General features: G+C 46.5%; 1 protein-coding gene across 1 annotated transcript in view; it reads right to left on the bottom strand.

Annotated features, from left to right (window-relative positions):
- BEGAIN (brain enriched guanylate kinase associated) overlaps positions 1 to 15,916 on the bottom strand; it is a 260,162-nt gene that overhangs the window by 196,694 nt on the left and 47,552 nt on the right. Inside the window, exon 2 of the mRNA XM_054972391.1 lies at positions 10,702 to 10,730. Coding sequence (XP_054828366.1) covers positions 10,702 to 10,730 — 29 coding nt within the window. The remainder of the gene's footprint in view (positions 1 to 10,701; positions 10,731 to 15,916) is intronic.

Here is a 15,916-nt window from a genome sequence, read left to right as displayed (position 1 = left end):
TTTGAGACACGGTTTGGGCTGCTTGCTTTTCGAGTCAGTGATAATTAGTGTTTAAGGTCTCTGTGTAAATATACACAGCCAACCTACATAAATGCAGATCGCAAAAGAGGTTTGTGATTAGAAGTTTAGTCTCACTTCCCAGCTTAAAGAGCACGCACCTCATTCTCGTAAATACAATTCTGTAGTGCTGCATGCATCCGAGAATTATTCACTGTGCACGGAACTCGTGCCAGCAGGTGTTCCAGCTGCTGAAACATTTAGAGCAAAATAGCATGCTTCCACTTTGCCCGGAGTTCCTCTGCGCTTGAATGTTTCCCAAACTCCACCCTAGATACCTTTCTGGGTGCAAATGTAGCATTTAATGCAGGACAAGAAGAAACACAGCAGGCAGAGGCATTCCCTCCGCAAAGAGAATTATTACACTTCATGCAAGAGCGAATGTGTGAGTGTGTTCCTGTGTGTCTGTAGGCAGACAATTCTTACGTCATTTTCAGAGAGTCGCCCACACGCTATTCCTCTTCTCTGACACTTACAGACAAAGCCAATGCAAATAAAGAACGTCTCTGATATTAAAAGAAGGGAGCTTAACTATACCCACATGACATATAAAGCCTATATCAATGCCTCCACTATCTCCATTAGTCAAATCAAGCCCTGCTTCATTTACTGCCAGTGCGAGCCTCACAAATGCTAGCTGCAATAATCCGGGCCTCTGCACCTGCTTTTCCTATGGCTGCGGAAGGATCTCTTTCTGGAAGAGTTGCTCCTCTTCTCTCGTATTTAGGAACAGTCGTAAAACTTCCCCTTTCCAATTGGCTTTTAGGGATCTCACCTTCCACGAATGGGTGTTTATTTCTTAAAGCTTTGTGACTGGATAATTGGCTTGCGTTGTGTTACGGTTTTAATTGTTATATATTATTCTTGCATTAGTGATACCGTTGCAAGTTTGCTTTTAGCACATGCTTCAAAATCAGCATAGAAATTCCTCCAAAAAATTAAGTTCTACCTGTTGTTTCCATGATTCATCATCCAGGTATCTCTGCACTGACAACAAACCAGCACATTTATTTTCGAGATGCTGCCGGTAATGACAAAAATTCTTGAAGCAGAACTGGGGTGGTGGGAGTCTTCCGAATATCCATTCTGGAATGTGGCTGAGGCTTACAGGAGTGCAATTCTAAACTGAATCACACTTTTCTAAGCCCATTGACTTCAGGGGACTTAGAAGGGTAGGAACTCTGTATTGGATTGCACTGTAAGAGTCTGAAGTGGATCCACTGTGAACAGATTTGTAGGACGCCAGTTAATACACAGAAAGGATGTTTAGCGTCTATTGCAGGTTCAGCTTGTTTAGGTGTATATTAAGTGTATTGAGAGCTGCTGTAGCATAGCGGTTAAGTGCCTGGGATGCAAATCAGCACTCTGCTGGTTCAAATCCCACCAGTGCCATGAGCTCAGCAGGTGGCCTTGGGTAAGCCACTCAGAGTCTCTCTACATGAGACATCTGACACGTGAAGAACACGTGTTGGGAGATGCAACAGAGCTGGCAGCAGGGCAAAGGCTTTGCTATACACTGCAGCTGTGTGAAGGGACTGCGAAATGCCAGAAGTGAAACTTCAGCCCATTATAACCTCTCCAGGTCCAAGCTTGCTCTGAAAGGCAGCTCCAGCTGATTTCCATTCCTCCCTGCCCATTGTTTGCAATCCCACACAGTTTTAGACTGGAGAGGGGAAATTGACAGAGCCTTCAGGGAGGCAAAAATGAAATTGACCAAGCCCCTGAGGAGCGATCTCCACCAGCTCTATCTTTTAAAACTACGCTTTCCGGAGAACATTACGTCTCCCTACACTTGACCAAAACGCACCAAGGCATCTCATGCAGAGAGTCTCTCAGCCCCAGCTCCCCACCCTATTATGGGGGTAATGATAACACTGATGTTGTTCACCACTCTGAGTGGGGCACTAATCTCTCTAGAAGAGTGGTACAGAAGCCGAGTTATTATTATACTGCAGGATCAACATCTGACAAGCCAGCCAGATGCCCTTGTCATTGCAAGCAACGACCTCTCCATCCCCACCCCAGTTCTAATCAAGGTTTGCTACAATTAAAAGTTTGACCTTTATCTCAGACCCAGAGCTCATAGAAGTTGAGCGTACAAGGTGGTTAACGCTCTGGTGTGCTGTGATGAGGTTAGTGCTCACATGAAAATGCCTTTTACTGAGTCAGATCATCAGTCTATCAAGCTCAGCATTGTCCACTCTGATTGGCTTTCTGGGGTTTCAGGCCTTTCACATACTTCCTGATCCTTTCACCTGGAGATGCCAGGGGTTGAACCTTGGTCCTTGTGTGTGCAACGCAAGTGCTCCGTCACTAAGCCACGACCGCCGGTCTAATAGACTGGTAGATGTGGCTCTTTTGTTTGAAAAAAGAAAGGTTCTAAAAATAAGCATGTCGGTGCATTCTAGTGAAACATTTTCTGCCAATGGGAAAGCATGCATGAGTTAGAGTTAAACCAAACTCTTAATCGGCACATTTTTTTAAAAAAAAGAAATAGGTTACTGGATGTCTTCTGTGTTTGTAGAATAAGCGGATTTATGTCCGTTCTGTATATTGATCAAATGAGAATTGTACTTTCCCTGCTTAGTTAGCAGAAGCCAGGTTAATTTTTCAAGGCTAATGGGCAGAACTTTCATCTATCACTGATGTGGGTTTTCCAGGGGTGGGTGGGAACTGAACAGGAAAAAAATATCCAATGCACTAAACAGAGCCTGATTTAGCACGTTTGACATATATTTAGTAAATCAATTTTAAAAGGTACCCCGTTAATTTTATGTCCCGATAGTAACAGATACTTAAGATGAAATACTTTGATTGTGAAACAAAATATCAGCCAAGTGCAGTTTGAATGCTATATATATTCAAACAGACTCACAGCTTTATGTTATTAGAATAATACTTATAAAAATTTAGAGGCATTATGACACTCACATTGTTTGACTGTAAAGGGGAGGGACAAAGTTCCTGAATGCTGTTAAAAGAGAGCACCATCCGAAGCACTGACTTCAATGGACTCTGAAGAGGATAAAAGGATTTGGGAGGAGTTGTAGCTCAGTGGTAGAGCATCTAGCTTTGCATACTGAAGGTCCCAGGTTCAATCCCTGACATCTCAACTTAAAAGGACCAGGCAGTAGGTGATGTGAAAGACATCCATCTGAGACGCTGAAGAGCTGCTGCCATTCCGAATAGACAATACTGAGCTCGATCAGCCAAGGGTTGGACAGCTTCATGTGTTTGTGTGTTTCCTTGATCTCTGGCACGCAAGTGTCATTTGCACCAAGTATTTAAACCCCTCCGGTTTACACTACGTTCACATGAATGCATTGTACTGTTTAGCACGTCGAAAGAACTGTACACGGTGTGCCTTGGATGTTATCCACTCATCTGTTTCAAGAGAATTCAGCTCTGTTCCACGGAGGTCACTGGAGGAACCCCGTTATCATTGTCATCCTCTGTATGCATTACCTGCTAGCTCCAGATCAGTGATTATACTATCCTTTTCACCGTGCAAGAGGAGACATATAAACAAAAATTTGAACTTTGGTTTTCATTTGACCTGCACAGTAAATTAGGTGAACCAGTCATATCATAATCATTTTTTTTAAATCAAATATTTGTGGTTTTTATCCTCCCCTGCCCCATTTACCAATCAATGCAACATACATGTGCAGTGCAATTCTAAGCAGAATTACTCCAGTCTAAGCCCACTGATTTCAATGGGCTGGGACTGGAGGCACTCTGCCTAGGATTGCATTGGTAGTTTCTTATACAATTCCCAGGGATGACCTCCTTAAAAAATCATGAAGTACATCATGGAAACTGCCAAGCTTGCCGAATATCACATCAGCCATGACACCATTCTTTATTGTTAGTTTTAGGAAACAATGAAATCTTAAAGAACAGGACATTTCCCACAGAAAAATATAGCCCCAGAAAATTGTTCTATCCCACACTACTGCCATTTATATATTGTATCGACTCCACATCTATTCCTAATCTTTGCTACTCAGTCTCTGCTGGGAAGTTATCCTTCACACAATAAAAAATCACCTCTCTGCCTATCATGGAATCAGTTTCCACGTGACTTAATACCACTGGAGGCTGTAATGAAATCATTGGACCCTCCGTTTCAAGCAACCCTGTTTCCCATTTTAAAAAGCATGTGATAATAACCACCCATCTGACTTCAGTCTTGCATACCTGAGCAACTGTTTCTATGGACACGAGCCACACGGCTACACAACTGAGAAGAACACTCTCTTCCCCCATCTCTGGAGGAGAAAAGACCTTTGATTCAAACATGCGTTGTGATATTCTACCATCTTGTAACTTCAAGTATCTCCCCTGATCTTTGACTCTGCAAAGATAATTGCGGCACAGTGAATCTAGAATGCATTTTCATATTTCTTTTCCTATATGCCATGGGGGGGGGGGTTGCCTTAAGAATTCTGAAGCTCTGGCCGAGACTAACATGACCCTTATGCTAAATCAGACCACTGATCCATCAAGATCGGCATTGTACACTCAGACCGGTGGCAGCTCTTCAGGGTCTCAGGTTGAGATCTCTCACATAATCTACTACCTGATCATTTTAATTGCCGGGGATCGAACCTGGGGCCTTGACCTTCTGCATGCAAAGCAGATGTTCTAGCATTGGGTGACAGCCCCTCCCGTTAGGAGGCCACAACCTGCTGTTTTCTTTGCTGCTGAGACTGGGTGATGGTAAAGCTGGAATGATGCATTACATTAGAAATGCGTAAATCTGTGTAGCTGCAGTTTTTGTCAATTAAGTAGCATTACCTTCTAGAATTCCTATATCCCAGGAAAAAGATGGCATCTACTCTGTTAAGCCTGATCTTACACTTGCTGACTTCTCACAAATGAAACCAGGGACACTTTCCTTGTATATTTGAAACATTTCTTTCCTTACACCAAAAAATCCCCAGCCCCAGTGCACAATTCTGAAGGCTCTTATCCTCTTCCCATACACTGCATTAATATATTCTGCAACTGAAGGTATTATAATATATTGGCTCAGTTCATTTTCAATTATCTGTTTGTATATGCATTATAAATTATTTGTTTTAATTATATGTTGTTTGCTACCTTGGGGAACCTATCTTGGGTGGAAAGATAGCATATACACAAATAAATAAATTGTTTGCAAGCTCAATTCTTGTTTCACAAATGAACCATAGTAAAAAACAAACCACCTTTTTGTGTGATCTCTTCTCTGAACTGAGCCATTGACCTACAAATGAACGTCACCTGCCGTAGCATACAATATAGCAAGCTAGTAAAAAGTCCAGTAGCACCTTTAAGACTAACCAACTTTATTGTAGCATAAGCTTTCGAGAACCACAGTTCTCTTCGTCAGATGCAAGCTGTAACCTATACGGCACCTTCACTTACATATGCATGAACCCTGGTGGCAAAGTCATTCCAGCTGTGCTCATAGATGGAGCTCCTAAAGAAGGGGGTTGAAATGTGAAAGAATGACAACTGTGGCGCATGCACAGGCACACAGACACTCCTTTTTTTAGAAGACAATCATAAAATTGTCCCCCACAATAAAACTGAGAGCCAAGCTACAAGTGACACCTGACACAGGTTGGACACTTGTCAGCTTCCCTCAAGTTTTCATGGGAAATGTAGGCATCCTGGTCTTGCAGCTGTAATGGAGAGCCAAGCTGTAAAACCAGGAAGCCTACATTTCCCATCAAAACTTGAGGTAAGCTGACCAGAATCCAACCTGTGTAAGGTGTAGCTTGGCTCTGGGACACATTAGAACAATGTTTCACCTTTGTGGCCCAGCACAGTCCCACATGGGTAGCGCGCATGGGCAGGCCTGCCGCAGAAAAAAAAGGGGGGGGGGAACCAAGCAGCCTTTCCATTCCCCCCTCTACGCCCCTCTCACCCTCTGCTCCAGGCTGACTTTTTACTCAACATTACTAGACCCTACAAATGTGCAGGTTGAGTTTTTGAAACTAGTTAATGGAACTTAAAAATGCCAAGCCTTTTTTCAGTCAATATTTTTCACACTGAGACACCTGCAGTGTATGTGGAATTTTTGCACTGTGCTGTAAGCAAAGGATAGGCCATTTCCCCCAAGGGGTTTCCAGTGTAAGGTGAAATTGGATTAAACTTCAATAGAATTTGGTGCAGGCAGGGACTTGTGATATCCCTGTTCAGCAGTCAGAGACCCCTGAGTGTGTGGGATAATCAGGATTAAACAGCAGAGCATGTCTCTCTAGGTTAAGAAATCACTGGCAATGAATTTAATATTTGGGACAGCAAGCAACGAGTGAATGTGGCAGAGACCAAGTAGAGTTCAGGCGCTTCTCTCGAGCGCTGCTTTGCCAAATCTATCCTGGCATATGACTACTCTCCTGAGCCACTCTAAAGCGAAGTCTTCCTATTTTACTGAATTATGTTACAACATCAGACAGCTACAGTGGGCTGAGAAGGTTTGACATGCAAAAGGTGTGTTGGAAGTATCAATGTTCCAACATAAACAGTGTATCAGCTACACCTGGAATCCTTGCCCTGAATTTCAAGGGTAAAGGGTACACCCACATATTTTGTTTCTTTAGCGGAGCTGCTGGACCAAAATAACTCAGATTTTTTTTTAAAAAATGACATCCACGTTGCTGGCAAGTTTTGGCCCTCTTTAGAAAACCTTTCGTGTATTCATTGACACTGCCATCTTTTGCCCTCACACACAGCTGCCTTCACTTTCCCAGTGACATCATTACGTAACCAAATCTGGTTGATTATGCAGCATTCCATTATTCTCCCATTCAATGCGTAAAGTCTGAATGGGTTGGATCACTCGTGACTCATTCAGGAAGGAGAATGTAATGGTTGTGGGGGTGGGGGACAGACTGTGGTACCGGATGTTGTGCTATGTGAGGGTGCACTTATTTATTTTATTTATAAGATTTTTATCCTGCCTTCTTGCCCTCCTAGGGTCACCTAGGCGACTAACAAATTAAAACATACACGTTAAAATCCCATCTTAAAACCCATTAAAACCAGTACGCAAATATACCATTAATGCAATTTCTTCCCCATAAAAATTGCTAGTTTAAATCCCAGACCTGAAACTGAAGGATATTCAGCACAGCTGAAACATTCTTCTGTTATTTCCATCTAGCTGCTTTGCCTATAAAGATCGGACTTATGGAGAGTGAAAGCTGCTGTTCTCTTAGCCTCAGCTTTTCTAAACCAAGAGATGCTCTCCAGCATTACTCTCCAACACAGAAAATGATGGAGACCTGGTTCTATGGCAGAGCATCTGCTCTGCATTCAAGATCTCACGCTCTGGCTCTGACATTGCCAGCTAACAGAATCATTTAGTCGGTGATGCGCAAGACCTCCCTGGAAAACGGCTGCCAGTCAGAGTAGACAATACTGACTTGAATAGTATAAGGGGTCGGGCGGGGTCTGCAGTCCAATGATATAGCATCTGCTTTGTACGCGCACATTCGCAGGTTCGATCTCCAGCTAAAAGGATCAGGCAATGCGAAAGACTTCCACTTGAGATTGACAGATCAGTGTTTTGACTGATATACGAAGGCAGCTTTGTGTATGATGAGCAGAAGACTGAAACTGACCAGTCACGGAGCTTCCACCCACCCCAGCTCATAGCAGTATGCTTGGTTTTAAGGAGAGCGCAAAGAAAGCAACAGGCCTTTATTTTCACTTGAAATGCAAACACAGGGATAGTGGAAGTATCACGTGATTCACCCTGGCGATCTACAGGAACCTCATGCGATCGAGTCAAGAGATTCTCAGAAGTCTCATACTGGGATGCGGGAGGAGGGGGGAAAGGACAAGGGATATAAAGTGGGGCGATTCCTGTGTGGAATCTTTTTGGGGCTCCACTGTGGCTTGTGGGCTTAAGCTTTCAGTTGGGGTCAGAAAGGGCAGGGCTGCAAACAGGTTGTCAGCCTGTGGTCAGATGCTACACAGCTGTTTAGGGAGGGTGCAAAACTCTAAGGCAAGGAGATTTCTGGGGCAAGCATCCTGCTGCTAGACAATCTTATGCTTCCAAAAAAATAAAGTCATTCAAAGCTGAGGAAAAAAAATTAGATCCCACAGGTGAAAAGCTGAGCCATAAGCTGAGCATGTGTATTATTTTAAGAGGATCACAGGTTTCCTTTAAGTGTGTGTGTGCGGGGGGGGGGTTACTTCTGGGTTTCTTTTGTCTTTCTGTGATGCTCCCCCACAGGCAGAGAGGCCAAATGTTTCAAGTGCGATAGCACCTTTCTTCTTGCCAACCTGCTTCAACGGAAAGCCCCTCTAGCGAGCAGGCAGCTCTTTGGAGGCACTATGAACGGAAGTACGGCTGAACCATAAATATGACACAACCCCGGTAACGTGTGACATATGTCGGGTTGGTGTGGGGAAAGAAGCATGAGAGGCGAAGAAGCACAAAGGTGTCAGCCGCACTCCAAGACTGCCCTGTGCAGTAAAACAGACACCCAGCCGGTTGTGTATTCAGCGGATTTGCGGAGGAAGGGCAAGAGCAAGACCCACCACTTGTGAAGCCCTTTTCTCGCATGTACTGAAGGCAGAACTGGAAAAGGACGCCATATCTTAAGAACATGTATTGTGTTGACTTTTCATACCTCCTAATAACTACAGCGGCGCTCGGCTATCAGCACGTGTACTCTCTTTTTCTGGAAAAAAAGGGATTTTTGCCTTTATTTATTCATTACCTTGCCCTTCTTCTAAGGAGCTCAGGATGGCATACAAGCCTCCTCTCCTCCACATTTAGCCTCACAACAACCCTGTCAGGTAGGTTAGGCTGAGAGCGACTGGCCCAAAGTTACCTGGTGAATACCGAGCAGGGATTCAACCCTGGGTTTCCCTGATTCTAGTGCCAACACTTTAGCCACCACGTGCCTTCCCAGAGCTAAGGCCATTTAATTGTTTCTCAAAATAGCTACCCAGCAGTTCAAACCAGGAAGTGGGGAAGAAATGTAGGTGCCCCTACATGGTCTGGGACCTTGGGGTGGGAGGTAGCGGTATAGGTAGGCCTCCCCTTCTCTAAACTATGCTTGAGTCCAAACGGCATCCACTACAGTTTACATCTCTTTGTTCCAGTCATTTTCTTTCCATTCTCCGTTCCCCACTGGTAAAAAAGGGAGTCGCTTCGTGTGTTTCACAGCACGTAATATCTGGTCAGAGAAAAGCAATGAACTAATGAAAACCTGGGCTTATTGCAGCTTCTGGGGCAACAGAGTCCAAACATTGGGAAGCACGAATCAAAACGAAGTGGGTTCCAGCGGACACTTCTAAGGGACTCAAGCATGCATTTCTCAACTACCCTTTTCCCCCCTTGCATACAACCCTGCCGAATCAGCGCAGACCCCACAACTCTTTCCGCCTCTTAATGCTTAGAACACACCAAGCTGTGCAAAAGGCACAAGGCTGAAACGTTTATGAACAGATTTCACTTTACATCAAAGGGATCAGAGCAAATTCCCAGACCTCTTCCATCCACCTGATGAATGTCTGTGTGGCCCACCAGTAACAACAGACCTGATCACCTCCTGCTACCAAAGCCATCACCCGAAGCATGGTCACTCTTATTTGCTATCACAACGAATCCTGCCTTTGCTTCCGCAAATAAACTGAAGCTACATGAGATCTTCTGCTCGGATTTCTTCCAAGATTTTTTGCCTTCCTCTTTTTGTTCTCATCGGGGCAGGTTTCTCATCACTACTGCCAGAGCCTTACAACTTTCCCGACACGACTCCACAAACTTTGGACCTTGGCACATTGGTGAAGCAGAAAGCTGAGTGTCTCCCATTGGATGAACTGCCTCGGATGGCCCACTAGGAAGAGAAGCAAAAGAACCGGACCTGGACAAGCCTTAAAGCCTGTCAGCACCCTCAAGTCACACCGTGGGACGTTCTCAAGCCTGGAAGAGACTGCGTACAATCCAACCCTCTGCCTGTTTACTCAGAAGTCAGTCTCGCAGAGCTCAACAGGGTTTATTCGCAAGACAAGACTGCAGCCTGGATACGATCTGAACCTTGTACAAAAGGGGGGGGGGCACTACCATCTTGCAATCCAGGCTCAGATACTCATCGTAACACAGACAGAAGCCAAATGTCCAACAGCAGACTTTACACTCAAGACACAAGATGGGAAACTCGTACGTTTTCAAACACGCCACGTTTCTTTGGTTTTAAAGCAGGGAGTAAAACAAAATCGCACAGGCTGACAACATTTTAAACACAGAGCAAACATTTTTTTTGCAAGGGGGGTGGGATTCCCAGCTAGTAAAGAAATGTCAGACAGAAAACCAACTCCACCAACTGCAACGTTACACGGAAACACAGAGCGGCAATCGGAGGCTTCGAAGTCCAGCTCCGTTCCGAACCTCTGGGGCTCGCTGCATGCCCGAGCCGGCAGGCAAGGCGGCCGTTCAGCGGAGCCCCCGGCCGGGGACACGTGCCCGCGTGCAGCGGGAACTCCAGCCGCGGATTCACACGTTCGCGCCCGCAGAAGCCCCCCAGCCGTGCAGAAGCCGCGCCCGCCCCCCCCCCCGCCCCGCTGCCATTTTTCTCCCGGAGCCGAGAAGAAGCGTGCGACCCCCCCCCCCCCGGTCGCCCGATCGGGCCGGCTTACCTGATCTTCTCCATCTCTGCCGCAGAGGCCTGCAGAAAAAGAGAGCAGACAAGAGGGGCGAGTCAGTGGCCGGGCGCGGGTTCAGGCGGCGGGCGCGGGCCTCGGGCGGGGCTCCCCTCCGCCTCCGCCTCCTCCCCGGCGGCCGGCAGCGAGCCTCTCTCGAGCGGAGCCCGCATCTGCAGGCGCGGGCCGAGCGCGCACGTTGCCCTGCCCCGGGCCCTCCGGCGAAGCAGAGCGCAGCCCGCCGCAGACGCCAGCCCGGGCGCCCCGCGAAGATGACTCAGTAACAGGTCCCCGCGCCCGAGCCGGCAGAAAGTTGCGCTCCGCAGCGAGCCCCGGCCGGGAGAAGGAGGAGGAGGAGGAAGGAGCGCGCCGGGGCGGCGGCCCTTCCGCGGGTGGCCCTTCGGGAGCGCGTTGCCCGCCTCTGGCAGACGGAGTTGCGCACCCGCCCAGCAGCCTGCGCAGGACCTCCCGCCGCCCGAACGAGTTTCGTTCGCCCCTCTCCCGGTTGCCAGCCCCGCTAGGGAAATTCCAGGAGATTTGGGAGGTGGGACCTAGGGAGGGCGGGGTTTGGGGTGGGGAGGGACCTCCGCGGGGTATAATGCCATAGAGCCCACCCTCCAACGCAGCAGTTTTCTGAGCTGGGCCGTAATTCCGGGAGATCTGCAGCCGTCACCTGGAGGTTGGCAAGCCTCCGAAACACCCTCGTTCTCTCGCTCAGCTCCGCCGTAGCCCTTTGATCGCCACGAGGAAAGTTGGGCGGGGACGGAGGGAGGGAAGAACTAGCAGATCTTAGCCTGGGGGGGGGGGCTACCTCTTCTTCCCACGGTGTAGCACCCCTGGGCTTCTCGCTTTCTCCACAGCCCCAGCTCTTAACTCTGTGACTTTGGGAAGGGTTAGAGCAAACAAGGCACCTGGTTCCCCTTGGCTTCCTCACCCGGGTCCTGTTAGGATGCTACGCTGGAAAAAAATTGGCCGCGATTCAGTCAAGTGCAGCCCTGGGCAGGCTTACTCCAGGCTGAACCCATGGAAACCGGCGCGTTTAGACTGGAGTAAACTGTGTCGAGAGAGAGAGGCTTCTTTTGCAGCTTTTCCTCTCTGTGTGCTACAGGATCTCAGTCATTCCTTCTAAACCATTGATCCTTGGACGATTGTATCTCATACCGCTGTGGTTGTTCAATGTCCCAGGGTCTCTCGACCATGCCTGTCTTTAAAGAATCTGGGAGTGGGGAAGCTCGATTTTCCTTCGCACCCCAGTTTCATGGAAGTAAGGAATAAAATCCCAGGGCAAAGTATGTCAACCGTAGGTTTTCCTTTAAACCCGGAAAGGGCTATTTTAAAAAAAATCTGCTTCATAGACAGTCCTAATTGTGCACTGTATTCTATAAAACAGAGAATAAGTGAGACAATAAAAATGGAACAGAAAATCGCTACAGCTGCTTGTGTTTTTTGTTGAAGAAATCCAAACCACCCTGCATATCTCGCCCCCCTGCCCCCCGCCCCGGGTCCATTCCCTTCTGTTCTCCCCTTCCCATGGAATCCAAGCCCCATGTCCACCGTTGCCTTGGCAATCACTAGCAAAACGCATGGCGAGGCAAAGAGAATCTACCGATTCATTACGTTCATTCTTGAATCTCACTCCGTGTACAAGAGGAGAAGTGTACAAGAGGAGAATGCCACACAGTTGGGTGTGCCAGACATATGGCAAGTCCTGGCATTTCTGCATCCCCAGTGGAAACGGTTCGCATACATTCCGTGCAACACAATCCTGGCTGAATTGGTGCATTAAGAGAGCATATGTGCTTATGTGCTGCGCAAGCCACGCTCGTGCTGTTGATGCAGACCTCTGGGATCGTCATGTCTTCACTGAAGTTGCACAAGAATGCCTGCACGGATTCAAATCCCCACTTTTTGCACTGCTGCCTAGTTTCTTTTGTTGCGTCGAACCATTCCTCTAGCGGGATGAAGTCTCCTTGGCCACTCTCGCCAGCAGCCCTAGGAGCTCTCCAAGGTCTCAGGTAGAGCTCTTTCACGTCACCTACTCCCCGATCAGTTTAACTGGAGGGTTTGGACTTGGGGTCTTCCGCATGCCAAATAGGTGCTCTACCGCTGATGCCAGGTCCCATCCCCATGAGATAAAACTAATATGTGGGACAAAGTAGTATGGGGTGGGAAAAGAAGGGGAAGGCATTTCATAAAGCAGTGGTGGCCAGCCTTTAGGGGAAGTGTGCTGCAAGTTAACGCCAAAGTACAAGATGTTTATTTATCTATGTCATTTATGGGAGAGAAGGCAGCATGGTACAGTCTGGTCTTGTCAGATTTCAGAAGCTAAGCAGGGTCAAAGAAGACTCTGCAGAGGCAGGCACTGGCAAACCACCTCTACTCACTTGCCTTGAAAGACCCTTGTTGCGGTTGCCGTAAGTTGACTACCCCTTGACAGCACATGTACACACAAATGTGTGTGTGTTATGTGCTGTCCAGTGGCCTCTAGCCTATGGTGACCTTATGAATGAAAGACCTCCAAAATGTCCTCTCATTAACAGACTTGCTTAGATCTTGCAAACTGGTGGACGTGGCTTCATTTATTGAGTCTAGCCATCTCATTTTGGGTCTTTCTCTTTTCCCACTGCCTTCCGCTTATCCTAGCATTATTGACTTTTCTGGAGAATCTTGTCTTCTCATGATGTGACCCAAGTACAATAGCCTCATTTTTGTAATTTTAGCTTCTAGGGAGCTAAAATGATTTGATCTAGAACCCACTTACGTGTCTTTTTGGTTGTCCTTACAAATATGCACTTCATTTATAGCCTGCCTGTTTCCCCAATGGGGATCCAAAGCAGTGATGTAAACCTTCCTGCCCTCCCTCTCATGATCTTCGCAGGTTCACAGAATCAGCATTGCTGTCAGGTGGCCATCTAGCCTCTGCTTAAAAACCTCCAAAGAAGGAGAGCCCACCACCTCCTGAGGAAGCCTGTTCCATTGAGGAACTGATCTACCTGTCAGGAAGTTCTTCCTAATGTTTAGCCGAAAACTCTTTGGATTTAATTTCAAGCCATTGGTTCTGGTCCGACCTTCTAGGGCAGCTGAAAACAACTCTGCACCATCCTCTATATTGCAGCCCTTCAAGTACTTGAAGATGGTTATCATATCACCTCTCAGTCGTCTCCTCTCCAGGCTAAACATTCCAAGCTCCTTCAACCTTTCCTCATAGGACTTAGTCTCCAGACTCCTCACCATCTTTGTTGCCCTTCTCTGGACACATTCCAGCTTGTCTATATCCAGGGCTTTTTTTCTGGGAAAAGAGGTGGTGGAACTCAGTGGGTGGATTGCCCTTGTGCGCTGCGGCGCGGAGGTCAATCTAAACTCCCCTCTGTCTGGAGATCAGGGGGCGGGGCCACAAGCCATGTGACCATTTTCAAGTGGTTCCGGAACTCTGTTCCCCTGCGTTCCCCCTGAAAAAAAGCCCTGTCTATATCCTATATGTTGGGTGTAAAGGGCTTTTTGTCCTTAAAGTACCATGTCCCTACTTACAGTTTATGGGTACGAGTTGTCCATCTGTGGGGGAGAGGGAAGGTGAAGGTTTTTCCCATTGTGCTAACCTTCCCAAAGAGTGGCTTTTATATTTCATTTGATGTTTGTTTTGCAAAGACGACTGCATCAATTTTTTATTGTGTTCAAACGCATTGTTCCATGAGTAAGCTTAGTCTTGTAGTACAGAAGGTTAGAAGCAAAGTTGTTTGGGAACAGAAATTATTAGGCTGCCGTAACTGTATTGCGGGGATATCAGATGGATATCTTTTCTCTCTTTTTTTTGACCGAGGGCCTCATAAATGGCTCAGGCAATCACTTTTATTGACCCAACTGTTTTGATAGACGAGGGCAGTGAGCTTCGGGATTGTTTAAGAGCCTTGTAAGAGTATTGGATCTCCTTGCATTGGATACGAGCTTGTGAACTTACAACCTGTTTTCTATGCATGAAGATATAAAGTGGCCTGAGTGAATCTTGCACAGTAACACATCTAAAATTTCCCCTTCTATTGATGCCCACAGCTAAATTTCTATGTATCAAGTAAACCGGTCCTTACCAGATTTGGATCCCTGTTGTTTTAAATGGAAATATGTTATAACTTCCAACTGCAGCTGATTGTGATAGCTATACTTGAATTAATAAACCGGCTGCATTTCAGATAAGGTGATTCCTAGGCATTCCTAGAGTGCTTGAAGGCCCTGAACTTTACATGGCATTCTGAGAGTCCGGCTACCCAGGGATATGCACCACTCTCCAAATGCCAGAACCAACAGTCTGAAATTAAATCAAAAGAGTTTTCGGCTAAACTTTGGGAAGAACTTTCTGACAGTTAGAGGGGTCCCTCAGTGGAACAGGCTTCCTTGGGAGGTGGTGGGCTCTCCTTCTTTGGAAGCTTTTAAGCAGAGGCTCGATGGCCACCTGACAGCAATGCTGATTCTGTGAACCTAGGCAGATCATGAGAGGGAGGGCAGGAAAAGGTTGCATCAGTGCTTAGTTCTCGTGGCCCCTTCTTATGTGCTCAGGATAATGGCAATTGCCACTTTGGGAGCCAGGAAGCAATTTTCCCCAGGCCAATTTGGCTAGGGATCTTAACGGTGTTTTGCCATCTTCTGGACATGGACAACCAAGAAAGAGAGTTACGGTAATAAGCCAACAAAAGTGATCAGAGAAAACCCTCATAACTTTCTGACTATGAATACAAATCACAATACAATATTGGATAGTAAATACAGTTCTTAATAGAGGCTGGGTGAAATTATAATATCAAAAGTACAGTTCCCAAGCAAAGGTATTTTGCTTCATCATCCTACCAATATTTTATAAAGTGACATGTGCAACACCAAGGATTAAACAATCCAAAAATGATAGAAATAATGTACAATCCAAGACTTCAACACTCATATCCAGTCAAATACCCCATTTATAATTCCGGAAACAATGCAGGTAAATCCATTAAAGTGTTCTAGTGCACAGAATATGTAAATTGATACTCTTTGATGTCTTATTTTAAGAACTGCGTATTTACTGTCCAATATTGTATTGTGATTTGTATTCATAGACAGTTATGAGGGGTTTCTCTGATCACTTTTGTTATCTTCTGGGCATGGAGCAGGGGTCACTGGGGGTGGGGGGTGGGGGGGAGGTAGTTGTGAATTTCCTGCATTGTGCAGTGGGTTGGACTAGATG

The sequence above is a fragment of the Eublepharis macularius genome, chromosome 2, assembly GCF_028583425.1.
Source record: "Eublepharis macularius isolate TG4126 chromosome 2, MPM_Emac_v1.0, whole genome shotgun sequence".
Classification (NCBI taxonomy): Eukaryota; Metazoa; Chordata; class Lepidosauria; order Squamata; family Eublepharidae; genus Eublepharis; species Eublepharis macularius.
The sequence above is the reverse complement of the archived record's forward strand: the minus strand, read 5'-3'. Positions and strand labels throughout refer to the sequence as shown.